This window comes from Pan troglodytes, chromosome 10 (genome assembly GCF_028858775.2).
Source record: "Pan troglodytes isolate AG18354 chromosome 10, NHGRI_mPanTro3-v2.0_pri, whole genome shotgun sequence".
Taxonomy (NCBI): Eukaryota; Metazoa; Chordata; class Mammalia; order Primates; family Hominidae; genus Pan; species Pan troglodytes.
In genome coordinates this window covers 110,503,406-110,530,448 of record NC_072408.2, presented here as the reverse complement: position 1 = coordinate 110,530,448, position 27,043 = coordinate 110,503,406, and the positions used below count along the sequence as shown (strand labels likewise).

General features: G+C 42.9%; 1 protein-coding gene and 1 long non-coding RNA gene across 18 annotated transcripts in view; one reads left to right on the top strand and one right to left on the bottom strand.

The window, feature by feature from the left end:
* STAB2 (stabilin 2) overlaps window positions 1–27,043 on the bottom strand; it is a 178,439-nt gene that overhangs the window by 47,886 nt on the left and 103,510 nt on the right. For 16 of the 17 annotated variants that reach the window (XR_010148140.1, XR_010148141.1, XR_010148138.1 and 13 more), the window contains 14 exons: window positions 25,465–25,542; window positions 22,691–22,789; window positions 22,495–22,602; window positions 19,103–19,234; window positions 15,372–15,500; window positions 14,029–14,085; window positions 12,916–13,011; window positions 11,656–11,851; window positions 10,108–10,203; window positions 7,142–7,187; window positions 6,213–6,289; window positions 4,888–5,013; window positions 2,768–2,841; window positions 827–898 (listed from right to left, as the gene is read on the bottom strand). Coding sequence is in view for 9 of the 17 variants with exons in the window: in XM_016924069.4 (XP_016779558.4) it covers window positions 827–898; window positions 2,768–2,841; window positions 4,888–5,013; window positions 6,213–6,289; window positions 7,142–7,187; window positions 10,108–10,203; window positions 11,656–11,851; window positions 12,916–13,011; window positions 14,029–14,085; window positions 15,372–15,500; window positions 19,103–19,234; window positions 22,495–22,602; window positions 22,691–22,789; window positions 25,465–25,542 (1,386 nt within the window). In the remaining 8 variants the exon portion in view is untranslated. The remainder of the gene's footprint in view (window positions 1–826; window positions 899–2,767; window positions 2,842–4,887; window positions 5,014–6,212; window positions 6,290–7,141; window positions 7,188–10,107; window positions 10,204–11,655; window positions 11,852–12,915; window positions 13,012–14,028; window positions 14,086–15,371; window positions 15,501–19,102; window positions 19,235–22,494; window positions 22,603–22,690; window positions 22,790–25,464; window positions 25,543–27,043) is intronic. The other variant, XM_054664624.2, reaches the window with a different exon arrangement.
* Window positions 412–13,435, top strand: LOC104001670 (uncharacterized). Its single transcript, XR_673589.4, has 4 exons — window positions 412–515; window positions 8,320–8,384; window positions 10,039–12,252; window positions 12,740–13,435. It is a non-coding gene; the product is annotated as an uncharacterized LOC104001670 (long non-coding RNA).

Genomic DNA, 27,043 nt, shown 5'->3' with positions numbered 1-27,043 from the left:
TGAGTTAAGTTGAAAGAAATCTGTTTTCTTCTAATGTCCATCCGCTGGTCCTAGTCCTACTGCTTGGACTTACACAGAACAAGAACAACCCTTCTGTTTTGTGGCAATCCTTGAAATGTTGGTGGCAGCCTCCACCCTACATCCCAATTCCTCTTTAGAGAGAGAGAACTGGGAGAACTAATGATGTGTGCATGGACATAGGAGACACAGTGCTTCTACCCCCATATGAACCCCTGCTCAATGCAGAGCATCTAGAACTGGATCTTCTGTTCTAAGGTAGAGTTATCATGTAGAATGGGGGTGGTAGGGGCCATGGAGGGTAGTTGTGGGGTGAGAGTAGAATCATCTTCCTTAGCCTGTCCTCTAGGCCTCTGTGATGACAGAACAAGCTTTTGGAATGCTACACTATATTGTTGACTCATAGTGCACTCGCTGTGGATTCCTACGTGTAAGTCTAGGAGAATAAGGAGTGGAAAGTTGCTGTGAGGTTTACCTAAGAGGGCTTCCTAGAGGAGGTGAGAGACATGCTTGGTGGAAAGGGATCTTTTTCATAAGAGTTGGCAATATGGATAGGGGATAAGCAAGTGGATAGACTTAGCTCAGTATGGTGCAGCCAAAGGGGCAGGCTGGGGGTAGCAGACTGTGCCTTCTCTCCTTTCTCCCCAACATTACAATGGAGTGTGCCAGAGAAACAAGCCTCATGGTCAACACACAGCTCTGAGGCCTCCAGAGGAAGAGTTCCTCAACTCTGCATCCCCTAGAAGTGGGGTGGGAGGCACCCTGGGCTCTGAGGCTTGAAGGATATCCACCCTAGAGCCATACTCACCGTTAAGCAGACGTTGATGAGCGTGCAGACCTTTCCGTCTCCAGTGTATGCTGGCAAACAGTTACAGGCAGCCTGTCCAGGAGTAGAAGCACATGGGGTCATTTCGCAAGTGGGTTCTGTACTGGCCGCATGGTCTGGCTCTCAGACCTGAACTCCATCATGGTCACGGTAATGTTAGGAGAGTCTCTATTTGATGTTGGTAATATCTATTTTATAATGATAATTGTCACCCTATGTTTAATATTTTAGCACTTGACACACTTCACTTGAGCACTGGGATCTCATGCACATCCTATCTTTGTTGCTAAGATACCTTTTTATTTTCTTTTTAATATTCTCACTCCATTTGGTCCCTTGCCTTCAGGTATTCACCTCTTTTCTTTGATTGGTAAAGGTCAGTTGAGAAGAAGCCCAACTATATCCCACTCTCATTCATACTCATATCTTGCTCATCTGCGCCCATGCTGAGCTGAAAGGCACCAGTGCTAGGAGATGCTAAGGAGAGACCTTTATAGCCCACTGAGGTGTGCACATGGAAACAATCTATCAAACCCATTGGTTGGCCCAGGAAGTTGGGTGGAAGCTTCAAGTTGAGGGAGGGGACACTGTCTGAAGAAGCTGGGGACAAGGTCCCATGTCCCATGTCTGCGCAGGAGCACCCGGCCACTGGGCTGAAGCCCAGCTCACACTCTATTCACTGATGTCCCCAAAGGAAGAGACACCTGCTCCCACTGTTCCCTCCCAGGAGGCAGCTTTTCTAACTCACACAAGGGCCTCCTATGTAGCAGCAAGGGCCCCGGGTTGATGTCTGCTTCTTAGAACTTTAAGTCATCATTGGTGCCAGCTAGGGCTACACGGGCAGGTTTTCCCGTTTCTCTTCCTCTTTCTTCACAATGGGCCCCAATATCAGTGCAAACCTTTTCCAAGACATCACCAGCTGTCCCTCCTCAGCTAACGTCTTGTTCTCAAAGTTCAACTCCATGTCCTCCTTTACTGCCTCCTAGAACTGGATGGGCACCCTTGGAGGTCCCAAGCACCAAAAAGTTTATAGATTATCTCCTACCTCATATGTAGTTTGAAATAAAAACTACCAAACCTCAAAAGATGTCTAAGAAAGCTCAGCATTGACTGTTCCGAATTCCCCCATGACTAAATGTGTCCACACACATGCGCATGTGTGCTCACACAGTTCTTTCAAGACAATTTTTTTCCCTTATTTTTGCATACTTTAGGTACTTGCTTGATCTGCCCATTGAAAGACCTGGCACTGAGGTCTCCAGATGGCTCAACTAGGTCAATAGAACATTCACTGGTGACTTCACTTTGTCATCCAGTTTTGGATATATGTGATTTCCTGCCTGGCCATTTTGCTTGTTCACCATGTGGCAGAAACTGAGGAAGGCAGAACTTGGGTCTCCAGGCCTCCAGCTCCCCCCACCCTGTGACCCCCATTCTCTGATGCGGGCGCTCTCATGTTTTCCCCACCTCCCCTGGCCTGCTCTCCAGACAGAGGCCGCAAGCTCATGGTACTCAGGGCCATGTGACTGGTAGAGTGCCCACAGTATTATCTTCCACCATTGCACGTGTGCTTCAGAGCCTTAAGCCAAAGATAAAGTGTGGGATTCTGGGCATCAGAATGCTGAAAGAAAGTGGAGTATTTTAGGGGACTGTCTAGATGCTTCTGGAATCACATGGTATTTGCAGATACCTACTTCTCCGCACTCTAGGGAAGCCCCTTGTCCTAGTACCCTTGGTTTTCCCCCATTTCACCTCATTCCCAAAGAAGGGCCTCTCGATTCTTTCAGAATTTCCCCTAAAGTATTTATTTTCAGCTGCAGCTCTTTAGAGGTCCGTTCTCAGCCTCTTTCTCTCAGGCCTGTGTCTAAAGACCTAGGAGTTCCCTTTTAGGAAACCTAAGGGCCTGGGAGAGGTGGCACTCACCTGGTTGGGTCCTGTCTGTGTGCACTCCGCATTCTTGTCACAGCCCCCATGGTTCTCCAAACACGGGTTGATTTCTTTAAAACAAAAAGCCAACAACTGGCCTGGAAATCAAGTCTGGTTTCCAAGTGAAGCCAGCTTGAGGGATGAGCTAAGATGGCTAACTGACTGAGGGGAGCGGGTGTCAAAGCATGATTCAGTTTTCTGGAAGTTCTGAGACAGAAATAACTGAACTAGGAGGGTACTATATACGGTTTCTTAAGATTGACTATTCTGGGATAGGCCAGTTCCAGCAGAGGGATTGTCTACTGGCTTAAATCAGTCCGTGGAATAAATTTGAGCATTTGTAGCAAAGTACTTGAAACCACAGAATCTTGGAGTCTAATCTAGGAGTGCTATGAATGAAGAGACTTAGGAATTAAAAACAATCATTTGCAACCATCACAATATAGATTGGTTCAGGGAAGAATCATCAAAAGATGCTAAACTAAGGAGCATATTTTGAGGGGGAACAACATATCTTCTTGGTGTTAAAGTGTGTCTCCTCTGACTGCTTATCAGTAGCAAAGTAGAAAAAAAAATAACTGTACAATGGAAACATCACAGCACCTTCACTGAGTGGTCAAAATTAACATCACACACAGAGGGCAGAAGGAGAGCTCAAGGTTCCCTGAGACAGATGCAATATCACTTGTGTGACATTTGGGCCTTGAGTGTATAACCTGAATCTAAGAATGAAAAACGTCAGGCAAACCCCAAATAAGGGACATGCTACTAAAAAAAAGTTGGCGAGGTGGAGGATATTATTCCCATGTGTTAATGTCATAAGACACAAAGCAAAGCTGAGGAACTCTCCCAGATTAAAGGGGACTCAAGATACATGACAATGAAACACAATATCCAGCCCTAGACTTGATCCCTCACTGGAGGAAAAAATGTCAAAAAGGACATTATTGAACAACTGACAAAATTAGAATATGAATGGTAATTAGACAAAAGTATTACATCAATAATAAATTTACTGAAGTTGATAACTGTGCTGTGGTTACGTAAGAGGCTATCCTTATTCTTAGGAAATATACACTCAAGTATTTAGGAACAAAGGGAATACAATATACACAGATTACTCTCAAATGGCTTAAAAATGTATATATACAAAGAGAGAAAATGATAAACAGGGCTAAATGGTTTTTTTTTTTTTTTTGGAAATGGAGTCTCACTCCATCGCCCAGGCTGGAGTGCAGTGGCACAATCTCAGCTCACTGCAACTTCTGCCTGCTGGGTACAAGCGATTCTCCTGCCTCCGCCTCCCAAGTAGCTGTGTGTGCCACCACACCTGGCTAATTTTGTATTTTTAGTAGAGATGTGGTTTCACCATGTTGGCCAGGCTTGTCTCGAACTCCTGACCTCATGATCTGCCTGCCTTGGTCTCCCAAAGTGCTGGGATTAGAGGTGTGAGCCACTGCGCCCAGCCAGGGCTAAATGTTAATAGGTGAATGTGGGTAAAGAACAAGCGGGTCTTTTTTGTGCTACTCGTATAACTCTTCTATGTCAATTTTTTTCTAACTAAACAGTTAAATTCAGACAACTTACTATGGCATACCTTTATAGTAGAACAGTGTGTGGATATTTAAATAATGTTAGAGGTATACTTGTTTTCAGGGAGAGTTACTTTGATATATTGCTAAGCATAGTAAATGCTGTATATCCTGAGATACCATTTTTGTTAAAAAAAAATACATGTAGGCATAGCAAAATGGGGTAATGACAATAATAAGAGCACTATCTTCAGCGTATTTTCTCCAGTACGTGTGCTTTCTTTTTCTACAGTGAGCATGTGCTACTTGTATAAAGAGGAACTAATAAAAGTTTAAATGTTCTGTCATCGCCATGATGTTTAATTGGAAAATGTATCTCCTTTTACCCTTCCGAAGTAATTTTTGGACATGACATGCCTTCATACCCTGTGGTCACTTTTCCATGCCCTTATACTTTCCTGCCCTGGCAAATGGAATACTGACCTCAGTTTTGTGTCCTGACAATCAGGGCACACACGTTGGAATCATTTAATAGGGCTATGACTCTTATACCATTTCGCCGATGGAAGAGGGAAGGACACCTACCCAGGCACACAATGCCATCACCCGTGTAGCCTGCTTTGCACGTGCACACTCGCCTTCCTGGGGTGGTTCTCTTACAGTCAGCCTTGGCAGAGCAACCTCCATTGCTGATCTCACAGGCATTGATTGCTATAGAAGATGACACAGAGCAGAAGGGGAGAGGGAAGGGCAAAAGCCATTGATGTATTTTTCCTCAAGTCATTGAGAAATGGAACATACTGCAAAACTACTTGAGCAGGCACTGGATTAAATATGGCCAATTCCCAAAAACAGAGAGCAAGTAAAACATCTGTGATTTGCCCTTTCTAGCTGCTTTTATTAGCATTCTGTACACATCCTACTGCAGGACACACCTGGGGATGAAGGCGAGTCTACTTAGCCCTCTGGGAGAATCCCCAGGGTAAGATGGTCTAGAAAGCAGATTGGCGTGATCATTGTCCAGTACTGCCACAATCTGGACCAAAGCCTGCCAGGACACGGTGCTCAAGAGAAAAATGACCTTAAGATTTTCCATTTTTTCTAGCACCAGACACCATAAGAATATTAGCTTGCATTTGTCGAATTCTATGTGCTGGGTCTGTTCTAAGCACTTCACAGGTATTAATTCAGGTTATTGTCCAACTCAGTGAGGGAGGTCTTCTTATTATCCCCAAGTTGCAGATAAAAATAATAATGCAAAGAGCAGTCAAGAAACTTTCCCAAGGTAATGTAAGTAATAAGTATTTAGGTTCAAACCTGGGGAGTCTAAGTTGACCTGAGTTTTCAACAGCTGCATTATTCTGCCATTGAACACAGAGAGCTCACTTAACCTCAAAACCACTCTGCAAGGGAGGTAGTTTTAAGTTTACTTTACAAATGAGCTATCCAAGGCCACCTGGGTAGTTGGAGGAAGAACCAGGGCTCAAATTCTTTTTTAGTCTGCTCCAGACCCTCGATACTCCAGCCATACCCTAGGCCAATCAAATCAGTGAGTTAAATTCTTTTTTAATGGACACATAATTGGACATATTTCTGGGGTATATAGTAATGCTGTCATAATGTATAGATCAGGGTAATTAGCATATCCATCATCTGAAACATTGATCATTATGTGGGTTCTCAACACAAATCACTGTTTTTTAAAGCTTCCCAGGTGATCCCAATTGTGGTCAAGGCTGTGAACAGTTGGTTTCCTGTCCCCAGGCACAATCAACTGCCCCATTACATGCGATTCACCATCAGTGGTTGGCACCAGCTGCTGAGGCCCATTCAGACTGCAGGAACAAGAACCTCTCAATAGCCTGTGCAAGCCTTGCCAGCCCCCCCAGCAAATTCCTTCCTTCGCTTGCCTGTGCAGATGGTCCCGTTTCCTTGGAATCCTGCTGCACACTTGCATGAAGCTGTACCATCTGAGTTGGTGAGGCAGCTGCAACAAGGAAGGACAAATGGGGTTTGTAGAAAAATACTCCACCTCCCACCACATGACTCACAAATGCCCTTCCCCCTCAGTATCCTGGCCCCTGCCCCCATGAGACACTCATAAGTCCTGCCTGAGGCTTGGGAGAAGAGTCTAATTCTGGCATAACCCCACCACAAGCAGCTAAAACTGTACTCATTTATCAGGCAAACTACAGCGTGCATAGATATAGGTGTCAGTTCAGGAATAAGATGGGTAGCTGCCAAGCTTTAGAAAGCCACTGATGTGCTAGGAGCCATGTTTCATGTATTATTTTGTGTCATCTACTCACTATCCAATAGCCCTGGCAAGTCGGATTATTCCCATTTACAAATGAAGAATCTGAGGCTTTGGAGGGATTCAACGTTGGACTCAAGATCATGTGGTAGTGCAAATAACAGAGGCTGACTTTGAATTCATGTCTAACTCCACTACTAGGTACTTACTTCATTAAGCCTCTCTGGGAGTTAGCATTATGAAGCCAAGTTATGCCTTGCTGTGAGTCAGGAACAAGGTTTATGGAAACTGAGGCCCACTGGGTTTCCTCAGTCTCCATGAGAGTCCTGGTAGCTTGGACTGGGGTAACAGTGGGCATTTTCATCAATGTGCCAGGTAAGTCAGATGGCAGCTTGTTGGAAAGCCTGGATCTGGCTATTCGATAGTGGCCTCTTCAGAGATATTTTTAGTTTCATACTCAAGTTTATCCTAAGCCCTCAGAAATGGTGTCAGGAAACAAATCCCCTGAGGATAGAGACTAGGGTAGACAATATTGGGGAAAAATCCCCTTTACACTGTCCCCAGAGTTGGCCCAGGGCTACCTACTTGGCGCTGGTATGGCATGTCCCATTGCAGTTGTCTTCTGTGGTTGCTGAAAAAGAGAACCAGTTGCTGTCTTAGCCCTCTTACTAAATCTCACCTGAGGATTTTTAGTATTTTGTGCTCAGAAAAGCTACTGCTTTGGAAGTGATATGTATCATGTGAGCGATATAAAACTATGAGATCATGTCAATCCTTTTTTATACTGGCTGCCATGAAGCTCAAAGCCAAATCTGAAGGTCAAATACATTGATGGTGTCTTCTGTTTGCCAGGCCCTGTGCTAGGCAGTGAGGATGCAAGAGTGAATAAAACACAGAATTCTCCCTGGAATGTGACCATGTGCTCTTATGGTCTGGGTGTTGATGTGTACCCCTCTTCTGGGTTTTGATTTTCTACTTTTATTTGCATTTCCTATGCTATCCTTTCTAGTTTATTCCTAACTTTATTCCCAGTTTTCATCATTTTATTATGGAGTGCTGTAAACAAGTAAAACTATAATTATAAAAGATTTTTTTGCATGTGCAGAAAATCAGGGCTTTGCACACAGCAGGTACACAATATTTGTTGAATATGTAAATTTCCTGGACACAGCATAGGTTATTGCTCTTGGATGCCTACCTATTTCTTGACAGGACAGGATCCAGAAATAAATCATTAGAGATGAGGGAAGAATACTCTTGGATAGGATGCTCATGTTAAGAGCTTTTGGGATAGAAATCTTACCAGTCCTGGCCGAGTCATACAGGAGGTCCTGAAACAGAGGCCTGCAAAAGTGGTCTGTTTTGTGTCGGAGGGAATTCAGACTCAAGTGGGCTGGAATGGAGGCAATTTTGTGCCTGTGTCTTATTCCTTGAGCCTAAACAATCCCTTTCTCTCTATTCTCTACCTATTGGCATTTCAATAATGTTTTATGTCCTCTTCTCTGGAACCTGCTCTAAACCTTTGAGCCAACTTCAATTAATTGATAGCAGCTTAATGGTGTGCTACTTTGAGAAGGGTTGGGTGCCCCTGGCTGGTCACAGAGGGAGGGAGTGTCATGATTGATTAGTGATGTCTGCTGTGGACTTAGGAGTGAGGAGTTGCACACAAAGGAGTTGTCTTCTTTGTTATAGTCTACAGGCTCTTTGCTTTGTACTCCATACCACAATTTTTCCTTTTACTAAATATTTATTTCCTTTTCTAGACTGGAAACTTCCTGTGTAGAATGTGCACTGGAGACAGGGATGGGAGATAAGTCTGGAAAACTGGGTGAGTGTTCATTGGTGAAGAGTCTTTGTGCTCCACCCTGCTAAGGAGTTAGGACTTTCTTCTGTAGGCAATGAAGAACCACAGCAATTTGTCAAGTCCTGGGGAGGAGCTGGGGTGAAAAACACGATCTATGTTTTGGTAAGTTCTATCTGGCAGTAATGGGGATTACAGAGTGGAGGAAAATAGGACAGGAAACAAAGAGACCACAAGGCTACTGGTGAGAGGGGAGCAGGAGGAAGAGATGGATTGAGAGATGTGGAGACATGGAATATGTTAGGTATGTTAGTGAGGGACAAGGAGGTATGGAAGCTGAGTAGGGAGGTTCCTAGATTGGGTGACCAGGTGCATGGGTGGTGGGGTTTTTCTTCAGAGTAGAGAAAGCAAGAGGGGAGAGCCTATTGTATTTATTCTGGGGATTCACCGAAAATGTCCTACTGTTTATGTGACCCCATTGCTTCCTGCTTCCCTCTCCCAGGCTCTCAGAAGCCTGGCTCTGTACTCTGACATTTGACATCTGCTCTGGGATATTTCTTTGGCTTGGGACCATTCAGACCTCCCAATTCAGCTTTTCATCTAACCTTCCTCCCTGACCCCTTGTTGCTGACCATTAAAAGGCAACTGCATTCCCTTGATTTTTGCATTGCCTGGAGCTTTGGGCAAAGACGCCCCCTCTGTCAATGCCACATCCATGGAGCCCCCACTAGGCTGGCAATCACTTGTGATCTCCTCCCCAGCTCCCATCCCAGAAGAGGGGGAGTCTCTGATACCTGCTTCCAGGGGTATTCTCTTCAATCCAAAGTCAGAATGATTTTTCTTAAGTGCCAAATATGATCATATTGCTCCCTTGTTGAAAACTCTTTAATGGCTTCCTGTTGCCTTTAGTGAGAAGTCCAACCTCCTTAGCCTTTCACGGCCTGGTGCCTGCCCACTGCTCCAGCCTTTTCTCATCAACCCTCCTCTTTGCCCTTAAAGTGCTCTCATTCTGCAATCCTTTGATTCCCTAAATGTGTTGAGCTTTCCCATGTCTTTGTGGTATTCCAGGTGCTTCTTTCTGCCTGAAATTCCCTTCTCTTTGATCGCCTTCACCTGAACCACATTAAGAAAAATCAATGTGATGTGGTGGGATTGAAAGAAATGGGCCTCTCAGACGCTGTTGGCAGGAGAATAAATTGCTATTTCCTCTGGAGGACAACCTGGCAATAAGTAGCAAGACCTTTCCCCAGACTGCCATCCTGACTCAGAAATCTCATCTCTAGGAATTTGACTAAATGAATATGGTTATTGTAGCAGTGTTTGAGAGAGCAGAAAATTGGTTCAAAAAAGTGTAGCATGGTCATACTGTAACATTTTGTGGAGATTACAAATTAATATTTTTCTATTTTAATCACAGGGAAAGATATCTATATATATTGTGAAGTGGAAAAGTAGGTTACTAGACAATATGTAAATTGTGATTCCCTACACATTTGCTTATATACCTAGAAAAAGGTTGGGAGCCTAATATAAAATATCAGTAATAGTTCTTTCCTGCCTTGGGGTTATGCGTGATTTTATTTTCTTCTTTCTGCTTTTCTTTATTTTACAAACTTTTTGCTGCAAGAAAGAATCATGTTTATTTCCAGAAGAAGTAATAAAGGTGTCATTTCTATTTTAGAAAGAAAAATGTAGCTGCTGAGAAGCAAAGCTTAGAGCAGATTATAAATACTGGAAGCCTCACTCTTACCATTGTCACAATGCACTCCTCGCCAGCCAACATCACAGTCACAGGAGCCATCTCCCAAGGGTCCTTGGTTGCATCTCCCATGGACACAAGAACATGCTAAGTGGAAAAACACCTGCAAATCGTCAGATTCTAACCCATGTTCAATAACTCATTTGTCATTTACTAGGTTTGCTTTATTGCACTTAATTCTCCAACCTACTTCTAGGAATCATAGTCTTTAACAGGGGTCTTGAATCACAAAAAGGGCAGGGGTGCAGGAGACAGAATCTAGCAAGTTCACAGGTGAACAAGCTCTAGCTTCAATGAAGTGGCTCAGACTGCAGTTTTGAGACAGTGTAGCACTGAAGATCTGTGACCCAAGCAGTGTGAGAGTGTCCTCAGTCAAGGTTACCTGAGGATCCAGGGTTATGCAGGACTCCTTTGATTGGAACCACTTTTGCCCCTTAATAATGGACTTCAGGAAGAAGCCCATTTGACACTGGGTTTGTATAAGCCTGGTGTGGCACTGCTTCCTCAATTACACAGATGAGTCTCTGAGAACTTGATGAAAGCTACAGATGCCTTCCCCAGAAAAATGTATTCAGCTTTAGCGGTTTGCTGAATCCCATGAGGGTCATCTACAAATCCCATTTTAGGAACTCATGCACAAATGCAAGCAGATAATTACTCCAAATAACACGGGAAAAAATCAACACTGTAATTCCAAGTGAATATTATATGGCCCAATTATAATGATTCAATTGTACATTAATTTTGTCTAGCTTAGACCAGCTGAGGAGAAAACAGTGATAGCCAAGTGAACTGTATGGTTTTTAGTACTAGGTAGAATAATGCTTTGTTAGGAAACCCAAACTCTGGAGTCAACACTCTCACAGCTGTGTGTTCCTGGACACAAGGAAATCTGGATGTGAGAATACAGATGACTTGGCTCAAACAGATCATTGTTTTTGCAAAAACTACTTAAAGCATGTGTCTTGCTGCTGGTGAAACAATAGAGTGACCCTCAGGTAAAGAACAGCATGATCTAAAAGCAAGCTTTGGAGTCAAGAAAGGTGTACATTCAGTTCTGAGTTCTGCATCTCATCAGGTGTACCCTTGGGGGAAGTCATTCAACCTCTTTGCCTTACTACCCTTATCTGTAAAATGGGCATAGCGATACTCAAGTACCTAAGGTTCCTGTGTGGATTAAATGAATAACATATGCAAATCTGTTTTTCAAAGTATCAAGCAATGTCCACAATGGAAAGTTTAGCCGTGATGATTAGTGTGCATAGGCAAATATAAAAACGCATTTGGGCTGGGAATGTCAATGAGCAAACTGGAAGTGAGTTGGTAGGTTCAAGTTAGAGACTGAAAATGTTTGGGAACACTGCAAATGCAAATGACAACACAGATGCTCTTATAATTCACAGTGATAGTAGCAGGTGGGATTCCAGCCCACTTGGGGAGACAGGCCAGCTAGAGAGCACGTGTGGGATCACTCTTTCCCTGCATATTCCTGCTTGGTTTCAGCAGCCCAAGATCCTCTGTGGAGAGGACGGTGCTCACCTTGGTCACAGTGGATGCCGTACTTGCCCTCGGTGCAGGTCTCGCAGGCTGTGCCGCTGAAGCCCTCCCCACACTCACACACACCTGTGCCGTTCACTCCATCCAAACAGATGCCATTACCAAAGCAGACGTTCTGGGCATTCCCTGGGCAGGGCTGGCATTGGGGGCCAAAGAAGCCGGCACAGCATTCTCTCGTCTGAAACAGAAGGACAAAGCTTGACAACGCACTTCTATCCTCTGGTGTTGTCCAGCCTCGGTGTAGAAATCCTGCTGTGGGTGACTTCTTGTGCACCTGTTTCTTTGAACTCACATGGAGTGGGTGAGGGGTGGGGGCAGGACCCTCTGGGGACTGGGTGAGGCTTGGCAATTTCTAGGGGTGCTAGGAACAGGACCAAGGGCTCCAGTAAGGAGGTAGGAAAGAGGGAAAGGAAAAAGGCATGTCAGAGAAGAGGATGAAGAAAAATGAGAAAGGAGGAGGGGCAGCAGAAGAAACTAAAGAATAATGCCTGTGATGCTGGAGACTGGGAGGACCAAGGGGCCGTCTCCAACCCAGATCTGGGCCCCTTCACATCGATGTTATTTCGTCTACTACTGAAGGTGAGGAGGCCTCTGCAGGTGAGGCTTTTGGCATTTTACAAACCAATCTTTTGCAGTTCAGGGAAGCCCTGTAGGGTGTCTGCTTGGGTTTGCCTTGCCTTTATTCTTGAGTGCATTAAAACACAAAATCTCCCCCACCCCTATGCTCTGCGGCCTAAGGGCCAGATCACCCCATCTCTGCCCAGCTAGGCAGAGGTTATGTCTAGTCATCTGGTAAAGGAGCAGCACAGGAAGTTCTCATGACTTTTCCTGCAAATTCCAAAGGCACCGCTAGAGGTAGTTAGCCTTGGGGTCCTGTTTTCTAAATGACCATGTGCACCTTATCTTCACAATGTGAGTGGACACTTTCTCTCTTTTGCTTACAAGCATGCTCACAGAGCTACCCTGTTGTGAGAACAGGGTGGTCCCATTAGCCTCTCGGACTCTCAGTTTTTTTCATCATGCAACTGAATTGAATTGCATCTTTTACCCATTTTCTGGATTACAGAGCTGTTCTGAGCTTTACTGCTACCACTACTACATTGGATGACAATGATAATGCAAGTAACAAGGAAGAGGAGATGGCAGAAAGCATACATGCACAGGGATTTTGAAAAGGATACCATAGGATGGATTTTCCCAATGGTGCTGCAGTAGTTAGTATGATTCAATTATTGTACTCACAATGACGGTTCTCACACATTTTGGCTGGCACCCAATAAACAGGGTTCGTCTTCCCATGAAATAAGAGGTATAGATGCATCTCATCTTCTCATTACCCTGTGAAATATTAATGACTGCGTCAGCTCCTAAGTTAGGAAAAAGTTTTCCAATCTCCGAAAGCAAGTAGGTGGGTGATGCATTGCTGTCTCTCTGACTAAAGTGTTCTGGGAAGGGAAGGTGGTGGCTTGTTGGCATTGCTTCTTAAGCAAGAAAACATGAAAACACAATGTTGGTTGCCGGAATGCCAGGTGGCAAAATCCAATAATTATACTTTAAAGTAGTACTCCATGAAAAGAACATTTCTTTAGAATACCAACTTAAGTTTGCAAGAATTGTAGAGTAAACCAGGTAAAAATGTCCTTCCAGCACCGTACATGGACTCAACTGAACTTTGGTTTCTATTGATTTATAGTCTGCTTTGGTCCAGGAAAGGACTAAGGCTGCATACAAAGATTACAATATACAAGATTAAATTAAACCTCAAATGAGAACATCTGTATGGTTGTTATAGATTAAAATTTATCATAAATTAAAAATTATCATATATTTAGTAAAAACTATTATGCTGTTGAAGGTACATGAGTATTCTTTGTAATGTAATCAGAAGTATCTTTTACAATAAATAGCAACAAGAAACATGGATTGTCCACCTCCTCCGTATCTGCCATCTGTTTCTTTGAGAAAGTTAGTTGCAACTTCAACTATAAAAGGAAATCAGGCAGGTGGAATATATCCAGGCTGGATATGGTTTTGGATATGGAATCTCTCTTCTCTGACAAGATTTCTTGCTGCTGTCCTCAACTGGCTACTGGGATATGAAAGATGTAGAGCATAAAAAATTTCTGTCCTCTCTGTTGATTCATATGAACCCATTTATGTTTATTAAATTTTGCCCTGGTCCAAAAAAATAGATGTAAGATTTTACAAAGATGCATATAATATAACGAGGTAAAGTGTAATTCAAATTAAGTGAAGGAATGAGGGAAGTGCAAATCACATAATCTTGAGGTTCATTTTCTAACTGGGACTCCTCGGATCTGGAAACTATTTTATCAAAACAGACAAAATACTTACTAGAGATTTAGTTCCGAATGGGCAGGTCAGCTCTGAGGAGCATGTCCTACATCTTCCCTTGGTAAAACACAAAAGCAATCAATGTAATTAACTTTAGTGCAAAATGAAGCTGCATGTCCAGAACTTGGAAATGAAGGTTTTTGAATTAAAAATCAAGGCAGATTATCTGGGCAGCCTCTTTAATGTTCTTTGAGACAAACACTTCAACTCCTCTGGGTCTTGCACATTTGCATCACTTTTCTCCAAAACACTCTTCTGACTCTGCTAACTCTTTAAAGTGTGACCTTATCTCATTTAAGTCCAAATTCTTTTAACAATAACTTTTATTTATTAAAAACCAACTATTAAGTGAATTGGGCCAGATTCAGAAACTCACAAGTTACTGTACCCAGTGCCCAGCTTCAGAGCACATTGCTAAGATGAGGGGTTCAGCATGGAGATGCCCCAGAGATAATACATGCTATTACAAAACAAAGAGTAAAAGTTCACAATGACAGAAACCCTCAAGCTCAACCTGTTCCTAAAACAGGAGGTGGTCAATGTGTCTAGTTCTGAACCTTAAGCCTACCAGACAGGATAATGTGGTTGTTCAGGGTTCCAGCTCTGGGCCAGGCTGCCTACATTTAAACCCCTTCTCTGCCACTTGGTAGTGTATGAACCTGCGTGTATTAGTTAACCTCTCTGGCTCACTTTTCCCATCTGTAAAATGGGGATAGTAATAGTACCTACTTGGTAGAGTATTGTGAGGATTACACAGGTTAGTGCATGTAAAATGTTTAGAGCAGTGCCCGGCATATAACAAGTGTCCGATAAATGTCAGTGGTTATAATTATTGTTGAAAGGTCCTACATAGCCCCATGAATTGGCATGAAAAGCCTCCATTATCATATTCCACAATACACTGAAATCATTCATTTCCTTATTTTCTCTACTGGTAGAGCAGGCTTGGCCCATAACTGCCATAGGGGTACCATGGTTCCTATCCTGTGCCTGTCCTAGATATGGCACATTTTCCCTTTGAAGAAAGCCATGGTCCAAAATCCTGCCCAACACAGCACACCACTCCCCCCAACCATCCCCACACACCCGGCAGCCTTTCCCAGGCACACAAGGTACAACCTCTTGCACTAGATCACAAGCCCACTGAGGGCAGGGGTCATGTCTTATGTATCTTTGTAGAACCACAGCCTGGTATGCTCCTTAGCACATCAAAGATACTCATTCAGTGGTTTATGGACTGAATTGATACACCTTAATAGAAAAGCCTCATGCCCCCAAAATTATAAAAAAAAAAAAGCCAATATTCTTTAGTTCCATCATTGGCTCTGGCCCATAGAACTTACTCGTATAATAGTAGTGTCATTATTATCACATCTGTTCTTCTGAATTTCCAGAACTTTTCCCAAGCCATGGATCACTCCCTTATCAGTGGCTACATTGGTGTAGTTTATTGGAGCCTCATTTACATAGAGCTGTGAACAACAGGGTTAAATGTCACTTTTTATGACATTTAAAGAGATATGGAGAAGATAGGAACTGGAGGTTAGCAATAGGACAATTGCCTAGGAGATATTACAATATTCACCTGGAGATATAATAGTCACTTGTATTGGAAAGAGCTCTGACTTAGGAGCGGAAGTCTGAATAACAGTCCTGGCGCCATCTAGCTGTGTGACCTTAGGCCAATTGCTTTCCTCTTCTGAACTTTAATTTTCTCTTTTGTAAAAGGAAGAAGTTGTTCTACATAATTTCTAGGTATCTTCCATGAAGCAAATTAATTGGCTTATGTTTGTTTGAAAAATACCACCCATGATCATTATGTTAGTGCCCACCGGCAAGACGGCTCCATGGACTTGCTTAGTTGTGCTGTAGACCAGTGGTTCTGGAGGTGGTAGTGCCTTCCATAACCAAGAATCGAAGAATGCAACTGTTCCTTTCAGTATGTCTCCGCTTCATGGTTAATGTGCAAACAACCCTCAGAAAGGCTAATGATGGTTATACAAGAATAAAAATAACTGATAATTTTTTAAAAAATGGTATATTTATATCTGTCCTTGTTTAGCGTGTCCATAAACATCCAAGGCATGGGTATGAAGTCTGTATCTAAATGCCGCCAAGTCAAATTCAACTTTGAGTTGCAATTTGTTTTGATTTTTTTTTTTTTAGGGAAGAACACTGTAATGAGTAATCAATGAAAAATAAATGAAGCCATGGATTCATTCATTAATATAACACATCTATAACTGGAAGCAAATCATTCTTTGAAAAATTGGGGTGGGGTGTGTGTGTGTGTGTGTGTGTGTGTGTGTGTGTGTGTAGCAGGGCTGAAGTTGGGAGAGTGGAAAACTCAAGTTAGGATCCAACAATGGTTTAAAATTCTTAAATTCATATATTATCCCAGAAATCCATGTTACAGCAATATTAAAATGACCCTACTAAGTGCTTAATTCAAACTTCCACTGAATGTTAAAGTCCCTTACGATTTACTTGCAGTCAAATGAGCTTCCATTTGGATGTTGGGATAAGTCTGGCTGAACTCCACAGAGGTGTTCCAAGGTCTGTGTACATTTGGAAAATTAAGAGGAAACCTGACTTAGTCTCAAATGGTGATTGTAATAAATTTCCAGAATTCTAAGATGTTGAGCTATTTTTAAATACTAAAAATAGAAGAACATTTGATATTGTAATACTGTTGATTTGGCATTTTAAAAAGTCTAAATTATTTCCATTCTGAGGTATATTCAGAGAATTATGGATCACATTGAAATTTTGACTTGACTGTGTCTACTCATTTAGAAAGCATTTCTCTTAGGAACACTTTTATACTGTTGGTGGGACTGTAAACTAGTTCAACCATTGTGGAAGTCAGTGTGGCGATTCCTCAGGGATCTAGAACTAGAAATACCATTTGACCCAGCCATCCCATTACTGGGTATATACCCAAAGGACTATAAATCATGCTGCTCTAAAGACACATGCACACGTATGTTTATTGCGGCATTATTCACAATAGCAAAGACTTGGAACCAACCCAAATGTCCAACAATGATAGACTGGATTAAGAAAATGTGGCACATATACACCATGGAATACTATGCAGCCATAAAAAATGATGAGTTCATGTCCTTTGTAGGGACATGGATGAAATTGGAAATCATCATTGTCAGTAAACTATCGCAAGAACAAAAAACCAAACACCGCATATTCTCACTCATAGGTGGGAATTGAACAATGAGAACACATGGACACAGGAAGGGGAACATCACACTCTGGGGACTGTTGTGGGGTGGGGGGAGGGGGGAGGGATAGCATTGGGAGATATACCTAATGCTAGATGACGAGTTAGTGGGTGCAGCGCACCAGCATGGCACATGTATACATATGTAACTAACCTGCACATTGTGCACATGTACCCTAAAACTTAAAGTATAATAATAATTTTTAAAAAAAGAAAGCATTTCTCTATACTTCCATTGTCATAAGAGAAAGTAAATTACTATCAATAAAAGCCTCTATTGTATGAATATTTCTTTCTCTAGACAAAAGAATTTCTGCACACATGGAAAAATGAACGCTGCAGCTCTAAAATTGATTCAGCTAACTGCATTGGACATTAATCTCTACATGATGAAATAAAAGGTGACAAACACATACAGAAGCAAAAACGAAGCTCTGTCAATACCATAATTACCAATCCTGGAAAAATAAAAAGTATATTTAAAAGGGCCTCTTCCAAGTTATTACACAATAGGTAGACTTATCTGTAGGAGTCTGAGAAAAATATTTGAAGTTAGATTATTCTTTAATCAATCAAGAGTCAGAAAGACTTTTTTCCCCATAAGCAGATAAAAACCATTTTACATAAAAATTTACTTGTTATTCAGTAGTGACACCACTGAAGAAATTGTTTTTAAAATTATACTTTTTAGAAAGGTTCAAATATTATCGCTTAAAAAGTTCTGTGATTAAACCTTCATTTCAATATAGTGTTTAGTGTCTCTTAAATAATTTGTTTTAATTTTTCCTGTGATAATTTACATTAAAATTATGAGTTTCTTATTGAATTTCAAACTGACCTTTTTACTTGATATTTGAAATATGTGAGTAGAATTTTATAACTGAAATATATTAAATATTTAGCCTCATGAATTCTTTTCTATGAATTGTAAACACGTTTAAATATTTAGGTATCATGTGAGATGAACACTAGAATACCAGTGTGGTGGTCGGTTAGTCCTAGGACTGCAATCTGTCTCTATGGTTATACAATGATAATAACATTAATACACTTGGCTGCTGGCTCCTGTGTATGTCATGGGGCTCTTATGCCCTGGAGCCCACACCACTTCCTGGGAATTAGGTTGATCTCCCAGGTTCCCTCCCATCCTAGGCACGGCTTGGGGGCCATCTGTTGGGTTTGTTATACCAGCGCTGAAGGACGCCTATGACTGCAGAGATTCAACGCCACAATTTGTAAGGCTACACTGATCATCTGAAGGCTGGCAACTGGGCAGGAGAGTGGGAGCTTGACAGTCTGGTTTAGGCTTTACTTTATGGTGAAACACAGACAACCGTTTTGTGTTGGTAAGGCTTAGGAAGCACTGGTGAGATGATCCCAATATGGAAGTTGACATGGTTTGGCTGTGCCCACACCCAAATCTCATCCTGAATTCCCACGTGTTGTGGGAGGGACCTGGTAGGAGGTAATTTAATCATGGGGGCAGGTCTTTCTCATGCTGTTCTTGTGATAGTGAATAAGTCTCATGAGATCTGATGGTTTCATAAGGGGGAGTTTCCTGCACGAGCTGTCTTTTTGCCTGCTGCCATCCATGAAAGACGTGACTTGTGCCTCCTTGCCTTCCACTATGATTGTGAGGCCTCCCCAGCCACGGGGAACTGTGAGTCTGTTAAACCTCTTTTTCTTTCCAGTCTTGGCTATGTCTTTATCAGCAGTGTGAAAACTGACTAATACAGAAGTGATGAAGGATGACAGGAGCCAAGACACTCATTCCTCATACTCTCCCTGATGTAATTCTCGGTGGCATTGCTGGGGTTTTACATAAAAGGATCGTACCTGGTCATTGTGGAGAAAGAAGCTAAGGAAATAGGAGAAACCCAGCATGGTCTCACGATGCATGCCATCGTGCAGGTCATTCTTCAGGAGTTTCTCCTCCAGGACCACATGATACCGGAGCACGTCCTCCTCCTGGATCACACACAGAATTGAAAGTCAGTCAAGAGATCAGCCTGACAGTTACCCAGCTTCTCCCATGTGCTGTCACTGTGGAGATTACGAAGAGGAACAACAGCTTGTCCAAGTGGAAGTTTTGACAGAGGTATTAAGACACAATATTCAATATGAAAGTGAGTTGTGAAACAGATGGCTTCAGAGAACTTGCAAATTTTCCAGATAGCACAGTCAAGAACTCATTAGAGGATTCTAAAACCCAGACTGAAGATGTGAGAGCTGGGGGTAGATTTTAAAGGTGATAATTCTTTGGGCAGAACTGCTGAGAAGTTAGAGTCCCCACACCCCAGCCTGCCTTTCACCTCTGGGGCACGAGAGGAGCTTCACTAGGATGCTCCAAGGACCTTGATCTGTGTCTCGTGGAGATAGGGTGGCATGTTGGATGGGGTCTGACCCAGGCAGGGACTGCTGGTGAGCTGCCTCTTGGTGAAGTGAGGAGGGTTGTTGCTGCGTGGGACAGATTTGCACTTGCATAGTTGGCTTGGGACAAGAATGTGGGTGTTTGCTGTGGCTCAGACATGGGGAGTGTCTGAGAGAGCCTGTGTCAGCCTGGATGGGCAGGCTCTCCGGGGCAGAGCTAGGGATGGGCTCTGTGGTTTTAGGGTCCTTCCTGCCCTCTTCCATCCCTCTTAACCTTCTTACCCTCTTGATGTCTCTTCCCAACCACTAACCCTTCTTACCCCGCTACTTCAAACCTAGTGAAACCAAAATGGAATGTAGTGAGATCAGAAAGGGAAGAGAAACATTCTGTGGGGAAGGAGAGGAGAAGGTTCCTAAGTGATTGCCTGTCAGCTCCAAATCCACCTCCTACACTCTGCTTGATGATGCTGGGGCTGAGGCTGTTTCCCACATTTCTCCTTTACAAGGGGCTCCCTATTAGGGTCTGCCAATGAGAAGCTCTAGACAGTCAGAGGGCTGGAGGGGAAAGAGGAACTCAGTCCTTCCTGTTCTCTCCCTGTTCCTATTGGCATCACCCAGCCTCACTTCTCTTCCCTGCAGTGGCACCTGAATCTGGTTGGCAGTTTCCCGTTACTTGCAGAGCCAGCTTAATCCTGCCCTCTCCGCTCATAAGACACCAGCCAGGCAATGCCTGCTCCTGGAGGTCTGGGTCTCAGACCCACAGAGACCCTCGCCACTCATCCAAGCTCAAAGACACCAGCACCAGCTGAATAGTGACCCCTTCTCAGAGGCTCTAGGTTTATACATTTTAGAAATTCCAACCTCCTCCCATTGTTCTCCTAGCTTTAGGGGTCATAAGTGAATCCTGTGATTGCTACCACTGTGGTATTTCTCTCTCACTTTAACCTTTCATTTATACAGCTTTATATCCAATAAACAATTCATTCTATCAAATTCTCAGTTTATGTAATTGGTATGTTTTCCATCTCCTGTGGACCTTGATTTAAGGACCAAGATGTTTTCTGCACCAAGCTCTGCTGTGGAGCAGGGAGGGAGGAAGAACTAATTTTAAATCCAATTCAAAGTGTTAATTATTGTAAGGAATTGGATTCTTTATTTTTACTTAGCTGAGACTGAGTTTGTGACTTAAAGTACATTTGTCACCAAGGTGATTATAGGACTTTTTGGGAAGGCAGAGAGGCTATGGGACTGTCTGAAGTTTCATTCTGTGGCAGAAAAATAACATTTCTCACTGAAGAGGTTAAAGAAATGGGTTGGGTTAGAGGGCAGGGAAAAGACAAGGTAGATGATTTCCAATTCCATCCCAGGAGTGCAACATGCCTGTTACAGGAGTTTAGGACACTCTCCCTGCCTTCAGAGCTTATAATCTAGTTGGAGAGCTAAGACTTGCTTCTTTGAGAAGACAGTTCATCCTATTGGGGATACATAATAAATGCTGAAAGGGGGTACACATGGTGTGAATTCAGAGGCGGGAGAGAGCAGCTCACCTCAGGTGGCCAGGGCCAGCTTCCCTGAGGAGGTGGGACTGGACATGATGAGTGGATAGGGACAATTTAGGAGGTGGTGAGGAAGAAGAGCAGCCTTCCTTATTTCCTTATTAAATAAGAAAAATCCCTATTTGCTGAAAATTCAAACGCCATTTTCAGTTCAATCTTGTCATTTCACTTTTCCATCAAAACCTTCTCGTCCATAGCCACATACTTAATACAGCCTCACACAGAGACTCTCCCATATACAATCCTCCCCCATAGCAGAGCTGCTGTGTGTTTTATGCATACCCCTGGAATTACACACTTGAGCTCATAGGAACAAGCATGCAGGTGTCCCAGGAAGCTGGAAGAATCCTCATGATCACCCCTCCTCTCCTCCCCCCGTCCCTGGCCTTTCCTTGGTTCCAGTAGCTAAGATGTCAGCAGCAGGGACCTAGAGGGGTGGATTATCTCTTTCTTCCTCCTCTTCTCCCCTTCTCTATTTTCCCTGATTCCTAACATCTAGGGGTAAATAGTCAAAGTTTGTCGAAGGATTTTTTCAAAATTGAAGGATTAATTCAAAAGCTTCAATCATGCCACGATCTGACTTAAAACTCTTTTGTGGATCCTGTTTCTTACAGGACTAAGTCCAAATGACCTCTCCAGGTATTTAAGACTACCATAAGCTGATCATAATTTATCCGATATTCAGTAGTGGCTCCAGAATTTTTATACGGGAAGGGCCCAGGGCCACCCCACCCCCACCCCACATGAGAAGACACATTTGAAGCTGGATTTGCACGGCAAGCACACTGTTTTCACTTCCATGTTTATATTGGGTGGCTGAGATGAGGATGTTAATAAGATGGGGGTGGCACTGAAAGCCCCGAGAAGCCACCCCTGAGCCCACTCTTTTCTCCCACCACTGCTCTGGAGAAACCATGTGGTTTCTCCATGTGGTTTCATCACTCGGGCTAGAACCAGAGTGATGGTTCTATAGATAGATCCTAAACAGGCCAAGCACCTGTGGGTTTGGGCTGCCTTTGTTCATATTTACATATACACACCAACACCACACCTTAATGCACCACACCTGCATCCTTGTGTATACAGGCTCAAGTGTGCAATTCCAGGGGCATGTGAGTAGCATCCAGCAGCTCTGACCGAGGGGATGTTTGTGTATGAGAGAGTCTCTGCACCAGTCTACGTCAAGTATGTGGCTATGGACAAGGATGAAGGAGTGAAATGGCACACAACTAATGGATTACAAACACTGAGTGTTTGAATTTTCACAAAATAACTTCCCTAGTTATAGTTCTTGACACTTACTAGAGACAAGACTTTCTTCTCCCTGATGTAATTCTCGATGGCATTGTTGTTTGGAGCAAACACTGTGTAGGCATCGGCAGCCTCAATTGCATTCGCCAGATTATATTGCTGCGATGGAAAGAGACAAGAGTGCATGAGGGATTCCTGTTCCTGGGTAACCTGAGCATGGTGGTCAGGCAGAGAATGTGGTACTTGCAATGATGTAGCCCCGGAAAATGGAATAGTCAGGCATCTGTTCCAGCCGCATGAGCAGGTTTGGTAAGGAGCCAGTTAGACGTCTTTGTGGGACCAGCACCTGAAAAAAGAAACCCCAGAATCCTGTTAGCATGTTTTGGTAGGACCTACTGCTTTTCGATACATAGGAGAGTCTAATGCCATTAACCTCTTTAGGCAGTTCGATGGATTGACATTGACAACCTTTTGAAGATTACTCACAGTATAAAAATATTCCAGGATACAGCATGACAAGGCTGGAGCAGAGTTGGAGATATTAGTCATTCAATTTTATGCCTTACCGTTAAACCTCCTTGATTAGAGAAAAGTTCTTCTTGCACAAAAGACTTTCAGCTTCTCCTAAGTAATTAATTCCAGCTCGCATTAATCTACCTTGTCAGAGAAGACCTTAGACCAAATCGAAGTGAAACACAGCAGGTTGCAGCTAATAGCTAATCCTTTCTTCTTGGTTGTTATTCTTGTGTTTATTCTTTAGGTTCTCCATTTATTTTCTCTGAAGTCTCAAATCTACTGCAACCCAGTGGCCTGAATGTGGCTTGTAAAAATGTTTTGTTTGGCTTGTGCTGTGTAATAATAGGACATTTTTACATACAAATTTAGATTGCCTTTAAAAAAAAATCAGTCTGAATTTCTGCAGACACACAGCTGCAGAGAGTAGCAGCAGCCACTTTCATTATAGGCTCCACCACTCCCTAATGTCTTCTACTTGGGACATACTCCTTACTCATTTTGTTATCCATCTGATCTATCTGGGCATTTGAGTTTGCAAGCTCTGCATAATTAACCTTCTGGCCAAGATCACTATTTTCACCTTCACATTCTACCTAGAACTTTGTCAGATTGAAGAATTCAACACTGGAATGTTTTTCTAATCTAATCAGTCTTTTTCCAACATTTATTGCTTGCCTACTACAGGCCAGGCAGTGGGTATACAAGTGTGACTGAGGTCTGGGTTCTGCCCTAAATGAGCTCACAGCGTACTACAGTAGAAAGCCCAATCCAGTCTGCTGCTTGTACTTAAAAATAAAATTTTATTGGAATACAGCCATGCAAATTTGTTTACATATTGTCTAAGTCTGTTTTTGCACTACGGTGGCAGAGTTGAACAGCTATGATGGAGACCATGTGACCTGCAAAGTCTAATAATTGTATCTGGCTTTTTCCAGAAACGTTGTACCAACCCCTGTGTTGGAGGAAGACAGACACACTTCTGAGTTGTTGGAGCTGAAGGGGGAGGAGGGGCTTAAGGTGATTAGATGGGATTTGGCAGATTCAAGAGCTATGAGGAGAAGGCCTGATAGAACTTGATGGTTCTATGTCTATGTCACATAACAATAGGCAGTGATGAGGGCCACTGAAAATCAAGAAAAAGACATTCCTTTCTCTAGGAGTTTGCGACCCCAAACAGGGGTGCACAGCATGGGGAGTGAAGTGGGCTGGGATTTAGCTAGCCTCCACTCTGGCCAGGCACCTTTATGCAGGGCACAATGGTGGCCCTGACAAAGATGCCCTTGATGCCAATTGACAGATAGAGAAGGAGCTCCTTAGGGAGCGCCTGCAGCCCAGAGGCTACACAGATAACTGAATCAATTAACAGCCATCTTGTACTTTTTTTTTTCTTTTTTAGTAGAGAGGGGGCTTCACCATGTTGGCCAGGATGGTTTCGATCTCTTGACCTTGTGATCCGCCCGCCTCGGCCTCCCAAAGTGCTGGAATTACAAGAGTGAGCCACCGTGCCCAACTGAGAACAATTTTAATTAAAACACAATTAATTGTTATTTTTTTCTGATCTTCCATCTTACAAAAATTCCCAATGTACCCTAAATTCCAACTTGCAACTTTCATTTTAAATGAAGATCCTAATATGGTAACTGAAAATTGCAGGGTAGCTTACAATCCCATTTCTCATTATTCTTTTTTTCCTATGTCATACCTTTGTTATACTGGGTATTAGAAGAAAATAAAAATGTCACCATGCTTTTTATATTCTTTTCCACTTTTTTCCTTAGGGCCTTCCCTACCTCATCTTTTTAGGATGCATTAATGCAGATAGGAGAGTGGAAAAGTGATATGTAATCACATGCCTCTCCTCCAGTTCTTGATTATATCCCATCTGGTTGTATAGACTTCACAGTGCCAGGGTGCTTAAGCTCAAGTGTGTTTTTTTTTGTTTTTGTTTTTGTTTTTGTGAGACAGTCTCGCTCTGTTGCCCAGGCTGGAGTGCAGTGGCTTGAACACAGCTCATTGCAGTCTTGACCTCCTGGGCTCAAGTGATCCTCCTGCCTCAGCCTTCCTAGTAGCTGGGACCACATAGGTGCATGCCTTTTTTTTTTGGTAGAGAGAGGATCTCATTATGTTGCCCAGACTGGTCGTGAACTCCTGGGCTCAAGCAATCCTCCTACCTCAGACTCCCAAAATGCTAGGATTATAGGCGTGAGCCACAGCACCTGGCCTCAAGTGTCTTTTGAGATGTTTCCATAAACAAGAAAGATAATATATGTGACCACATTTGATAAAGGGCCCGTTGCAGAATACAGGCTGGATAAATGGAAACTGAGTCTCATTGAATCAATAGACTCTCTTGATGGTTTTAAAATAAAAGTCATGAGGCACAGTACCGGTTACTTCCATATAAGGCTAAGTATTTTTCTATTTTCAAAAAAAAAATGCTGTATAGGACGATAAACAACAAAGGGAAAAGAGATGCTGCACGCACAGGAGAATGGAATCTTGTACCTTGTTGATGATGTGTATCACTCCATTTGTGGCTGCGTTGTCCCCATCGACAATGGAGGCCCCTTCAATTGTGATATTCTGTAAATGCAAACCACAGTGGGAAGGTGAGTCTTTATAGAGCGCACCTTGGGATTGAGATGATCTCTGGGGTTTCTGCTTTTTGAGCAGCAGTGACCTTCATACTTTTGGGCCAAGACCCACAGTAAGAAATACCTTTAACTTGTTGTCCCATAGACCCCCTCTCTCTCTCACACACACGTGCGCGTGCACACACACACATACATGCACACACAGAAAAAGAGAGAGAGAGAGAAAGAAAAAGAGAAAGAGAAAGAAAGAAATAATACTTTCCCCTATGTGGGAGGTACTGTGATCATCAAGTTTATTCTATTCCATGCTATTTCATTGACAAAAGTGCTGTTGGAGGCTCATTAAAGTGACCCTGTGGTTTGACCCTGGAGACAGAATTGTGGGTTGAGCTGTGTCCCCCTCTGCCCCCACAATTTGTATACTGAAATCCTAACCCCTAGTACCTCAGATGATGACCTTATTTACAGACAGGGTCTTCACAGAGATGATCAAGTTAAAGTGAGGTCCTTAGGGTGGACCCTAATCCAATTTGACTGGTGTCCTCACAAGAAGCAGGAATTTGTACAGAGACAGCTACACTCAGAGACTGCCATGTGAACATGAAGATGCCATCTACAACCCAAGGAGAGAGGCCAAAGACAGGCCCTTCCCTCAAAGCCTTAGAAGGAACCAATCCTGCCCACATCTTGATCTTGGACTTCTGGCCTTCAGAACTGTGAGAAAATAAATGCCTGTTGTTTAAGCCTCCCAGTCTGTGGTACATTGTTATGGTGGTGTTGGCAAACTAATACAGATGGTAATTGACTTTGCTGATCAGAATCCAACTACTTTTTGAGGCTATGAATTGCATAAGAAATGGGGCTAAGTAAAATCCAACCCACCCACCCACCCACTCAGCCACCAATCAACACCAACTGGACTCTACTCTTTCTGGTTTCCTCTCCTCTTCTCCCCATTTGAAATCCCTTCTGGGAACCCTGGTCTTGTCTCACTCTGAGCAACTCCCAAGTCACATCTGCAGAGGACCTGAAGAAAACCCTCCTGGCAGGAGATATTTATATAGGACATAGGAATGAACTCATTACAAATGTGTCTTTAATGATTAGCTCCTCTAGGTCAAGGGCCTTGATTGATTTACCTCTGAATCTGTAGGGCCTGGGATATGCCTGCCCAGATGGGTGTTTAGTTAATGCTTGCAAAGATAATCAATGATTTAAAACACCAATAAATTAGCATGACTGTAGGAATCACCTTACAATGTATTTGTATATCAAAACATCATATTGTACACTTTAAATACATACAATTTTAATTTAAAACCTGATGGAAAATAACTTCAATGTCACCAGAATTATCATAAGATATTAAAAAGCCATAGGACCACTGTTTTCTGCTTTCTAAAAGAAAATATCTGATGAGTCACATATATGTAGGTATTACTACACATAGATCTTTTTCATAGTGCTCACACTGATGAGTGGGAGGGTAG